This window comes from Nuphar pumila, chromosome 10 (genome assembly GCF_984573655.1).
Source record: "Nuphar pumila chromosome 10, dmNupPumi1.hap1.1, whole genome shotgun sequence".
Lineage (NCBI taxonomy): Eukaryota > Viridiplantae > Streptophyta > Magnoliopsida > Nymphaeales > Nymphaeaceae > Nuphar > Nuphar pumila.
In genome coordinates, this window is record NC_143258.1 from 110,515,590 (window position 1) to 110,520,019 (window position 4,430).

The following is a 4,430-nucleotide window of genomic DNA, read 5'->3' on the forward strand; positions in this document are numbered from 1 at the left end:
AGCCATTCCATGATGAAGAGGGGCATTGAGATGGTAATGCACTTATACTCTTGTATTTTTTATGTTTATAAATTTACTTTTATTATAAATTTATTACCCTTATGTATTTACAAATAAGGTAATGCACACATATTTACATATATATCTACTTCGATTACAAATGAAAGAAAGAAGATCAAATATGGGCGAAGAGGCAAAATCAATGAAGAACTTCAAGTGGAGAGAATATAGACTTAACTCTTGAAAGAGCTGAAATCCATAGGATGTAGATCTACTGTAACCAAAGGATAAAGAGTTCTCTAGCAAAGACCTCATTATACATAGTCTACAAGAGATTTCACAAACTCATGCAACACTGCAGGGACATCATTATCTCTAGCAAGGATAGAGAGTTTGAGTCCACAACGTGGTGCCCCTATTTGTTTATGTAGTATAGAAACATTCACAAACCAATATAATTTGTATAGTTATATTATTTTGTTTATATATACTTTTGTTTCATTGTGATTGTGTGAATGTATAAAAAAATATAAATTTTTAATAGAAATCACACCAAGTAGTCCGACGCTAAGGTGTTGTACTGAGTCTGGGGCTCCAAACAAACCTAGGATAGGAAAAGCCATCTCTAAGTCCTATAAAGTTCATATAAACCATACTAGGTCCACACCTTGTAAAATATTAAATAATTTATTTTTTTCACATTGGAAAAATTAGAGATCTTAGTCCGAAGTCATGTAAGATTTGAGTCTCATGTGAAATTTCATAAACCATTCATGACTCTATATACTAATTGGACTTTAGGAGTCAAATGCTAAGTTCACACATTCTGATGTGTGAATGTCATCCAATTGATAAGGTTAACTCCACAGTTGCAAATATCGTGAGATTCACATATTATGATATACGAATGGAATCCCATATTTTCGAATATGATCACACATTTGCAGATGTGGAGACCTTTACATGTTATTTTCAAGCGGATCTCACAATGGTCGAAGATGGGCATTGACAAATATGTAACCACAATCGCAAATATGGTTTCAGGTTCACACATTTTAATGTGCGAATGTCATCCAATTGATAATGTTAACTCCTTACTTGCAAATGTCGTGAGGTTCACACATTATGATTGGGTGAGTGATTCAGTCGTGCAGTATTAAACCTACACATTTGAGTGATTCACAATCTACCATGAATTCATCATCCATTGAAAGGGTTATCAAGTTCCCTGCCAGTTTAACCTGAATATAGCAAATTTTGTTCCAATCAAGTTGAACCACTCCAATTTCCTTTTATCAATGACCTAACTCCTTGGTTTGATTGAGAGCCAAGAGATGAGTGAGCTCATTAGTGGAGAAATTCTTGCGCTACCATTGATAGTCAAAGGTCCTACTGGTGATCAACCCAACCCAGAGTTCGTGGCTTGGCGAAAATCAGATTGCCTGTTACGAGGTTGGATCACATACACCTTATCTGAAGAGGAATAAAATCTAATTTTAGCAAATCCATATCCACATTTAAAACCAATCTTACTGCAAGGATCTAAATCAGGAAAAGATGCGTTTGGATTCGGTTGGAACTTGGATGCCTGCGGCCACCTACTTGGAAGCCAAAAGACATCGTGGCAGGATCTCGCCAAGGAACTTGACTTTTGAGTCCACCACATATCATTCTCATTTGTCGCAACAACAAAACCAGCCAGCAAGCCATGAACCGCTCCAGAGAGAGAGAGAGAGAGAGAGAGAGAGAGAGCTGCGAAGGTTTTGTGGGTAGTCCAGCCGGCCGGCGGGCAGTGACATTCCGGCGCGTCCATGGCTTCCGGTGATGATTCCGTCGGAGGGATGACCCTCATGGATCTGATCACGGCAGATCCATCGGCGCTGGCCCAACCCTCCGCCGGAGCTCCGTCCAGCACCCTCGGCAAGCCCTCGCAGCAGCAGTCGTCGACGGGCACCGAGAAGCGGTCGAGGAGAAGCACGTTGATGCAGATCCAGAACGAAACCATCTCTGTGGCCAAGGCCTTGAACCCCGTTCGCACCAGCATCATCCCCCAGAAGCAGAAGAAGAAGGTAAATCAATTTCACCAATATTTGTATCATAAGGCCTCTTTTCCCCATTCCCCTTTTTCTTTAATTATTCGACGAACGCGAAAGTTCTTCGCAAATTTTTATCATTTGTAATCGCGAACGAACGAATTGAGTTCTCTTTTTAGTTCTTCAATGACAATTTTGTACCAGAAGTGTTGCTACATGCAACACTCTGGCGATCAATTCGTATTTACGGTTCGATCCAAGAGTTGGATCGGGCTCTGATCTCAATTTCCTCAGCATCAGACACAGTTGATCATTTTAAGTGTAGACTTTTTTTTTTCCAAAAAATGGGTGCTTGTATAGGAATGCAGGCAGTACACGGCTTGGTGTTAATTGGTTTCTTTTTGTTCTGTTCAGCCCGTGTCATATTCACAGCTTGCAAGGAGCATCCATGAGCTTGAGGCTACATCTGATCAGGTTTGAGTTGGTCACTTATTCATCCTTGTGCTCGTGTTGGGCTTTGATCTTCATCATGTTGTGGTTTCCTTATCTGCAGAAAAGCTCCCAGATGCAATTGGTTCATCATGTGTTCCCAAAACTTGCAGTGTACAACTCGGTTGATCCTTCACCTTCACTAACCGTGGTGCACCTCTTCCCAACCATAGGATTTACCGTTTAGGGTTTACAATATTTATGTTTTTTTCATAATATATTGTTGTAGATGATTTATAATTGTTTACTTATCCTTTAGTTAATATTTATTATTCTTGTGTTGGTGTAATGGTACTGATGGCATCTAAAGGAGCTAAATTATACTACCTTAGGTCTGATTACACTAATTAAAAATTTATAGTGGTTTATAAAAATATTACCTTTAAAAATTTGCAGGTTTGATGTTTCATAAAACTAGATATGTGGTAGACTTATTGAGCCTCCGTCATAGTTATTCTCCAAACTCAAACAACTAAGAAATATAGATAAATGTTGATGATGATGATGGTGTACAATTGATGTGATTTAGTGATGATATTTACTTGAAAGTATGCAAGTTAATCAAGGAATAATTAAATAAGGAGTAGTTAATCAATGAAATAATGTGAATCCTGTAAAGAATGTGCATGTATCTCAAACACAATTTATCGAGCTGAGTCATTTGCTGATTATCCAACTGTTCCAAACAGTGAACAATATTGATGTTGTACATGATCGACAGATCACTGCATAAGATATGAAATCACATGGGCAAAGAAGTGTCAGTGATCTTCATCGCAATATCACAATAACTTGTATGACATATAGCCTTTCCGGGCATATAACAATTGTAAGTACAAGTTGTAATTTTGATGTGATTTATGGTTGAGATGTAGGTGTGATGATGAATGTGATATTTTGGTGGTTATTCTTGAATGTTGAAAATGCATGCATTTTGATTTAGTTGATATAACCGAACAGTCAATTAGTGATTGCAATGATCATGATGACAATGAAAAATTGAAGGATATCAATGATGATGAGTATACCATCTCGATAAGAGAGAATGAAAATAGTAATGACATAGGACAAATAATGGTAGGTGAAAGTGATGCATCAATGACATTTGAGAATGTGAGCCCCTAGTCTCGATCAATGGGTTTTCATATAATAAAGAGCAATTGCAACTAATTGAAGCAAAGACATCTGATTTGTATAAGCAATTGCATAATGAAAAACTTAATGATTGTGAATAATTTGAATGGTTAACAACAAACTCAAACGATCGAGAATTTGCTTTAGGTAAAAAGTTTAATGATCTTCAGCACTGTCGCGAGTTTTTGAAAGATCGTGTGATTAGGAATAACTTTAAAGCAAAATTCTCAAAAAACTGCAATAATAGTCACTGTCGTATGCACCAGAAAGAATACACATATGACAGTTGATTACCCCTGAAAGATCCATTGCACAAAGGTACGAGAAGCAAGTTTCTTTCAAGTGAAGAGGTATGATAGTGAGCATATATGTGGTTTCTTTCAAGTGAAGATGTATGATAGTGAGCATATATGTGGTGGATCACTGGGCGAGTATATTATTGTTGGCTCATACTGTTAATGCTTGTGGTGAGATATTTTCAGTAATAATTGCAGTTGTTGATAAGAAATCTAATAATTCATATGTATGGTTTTTAAAGTGTCTAAAGCACGAATTCATACACTTTAATGAGTTTAGAGAGAGAGGAGAATTGACAGTTATCTCAGATAGACATCTAGGTTTAAAATATGTTATCTCACACATGGCCTACATGTCATGTTGGATTTTGCATGAAGCATTTGATAGAGAACTTTTCGAAGAAATTTGGTTCACCACTTAGTACACTTTAGTGGAGTGCAACTCGAGCAGCCATGAAAGAACAATATTGCAATTATT

At 37.2% G+C, this 4,430-nt stretch overlaps 1 protein-coding gene across 1 annotated transcript; it reads left to right on the forward strand.

Moving 5' to 3' along the window:
- Positions 1–1,755: 1,755 nt before the first annotated feature.
- LOC149827894 (uncharacterized) lies at positions 1,756–2,751 on the forward strand. The gene is made up of 3 exons (XM_090018749.1): positions 1,756–2,069; positions 2,448–2,507; positions 2,587–2,751. Exons 1-3 carry the CDS (start codon positions 1,812–1,814, stop codon positions 2,707–2,709), a joined length of 441 nt encoding a protein of 146 aa, XP_089874875.1. The 5' UTR covers positions 1,756–1,811; the 3' UTR covers positions 2,710–2,751.
- The last annotated feature ends 1,679 nt before the right edge of the window (positions 2,752–4,430 follow it).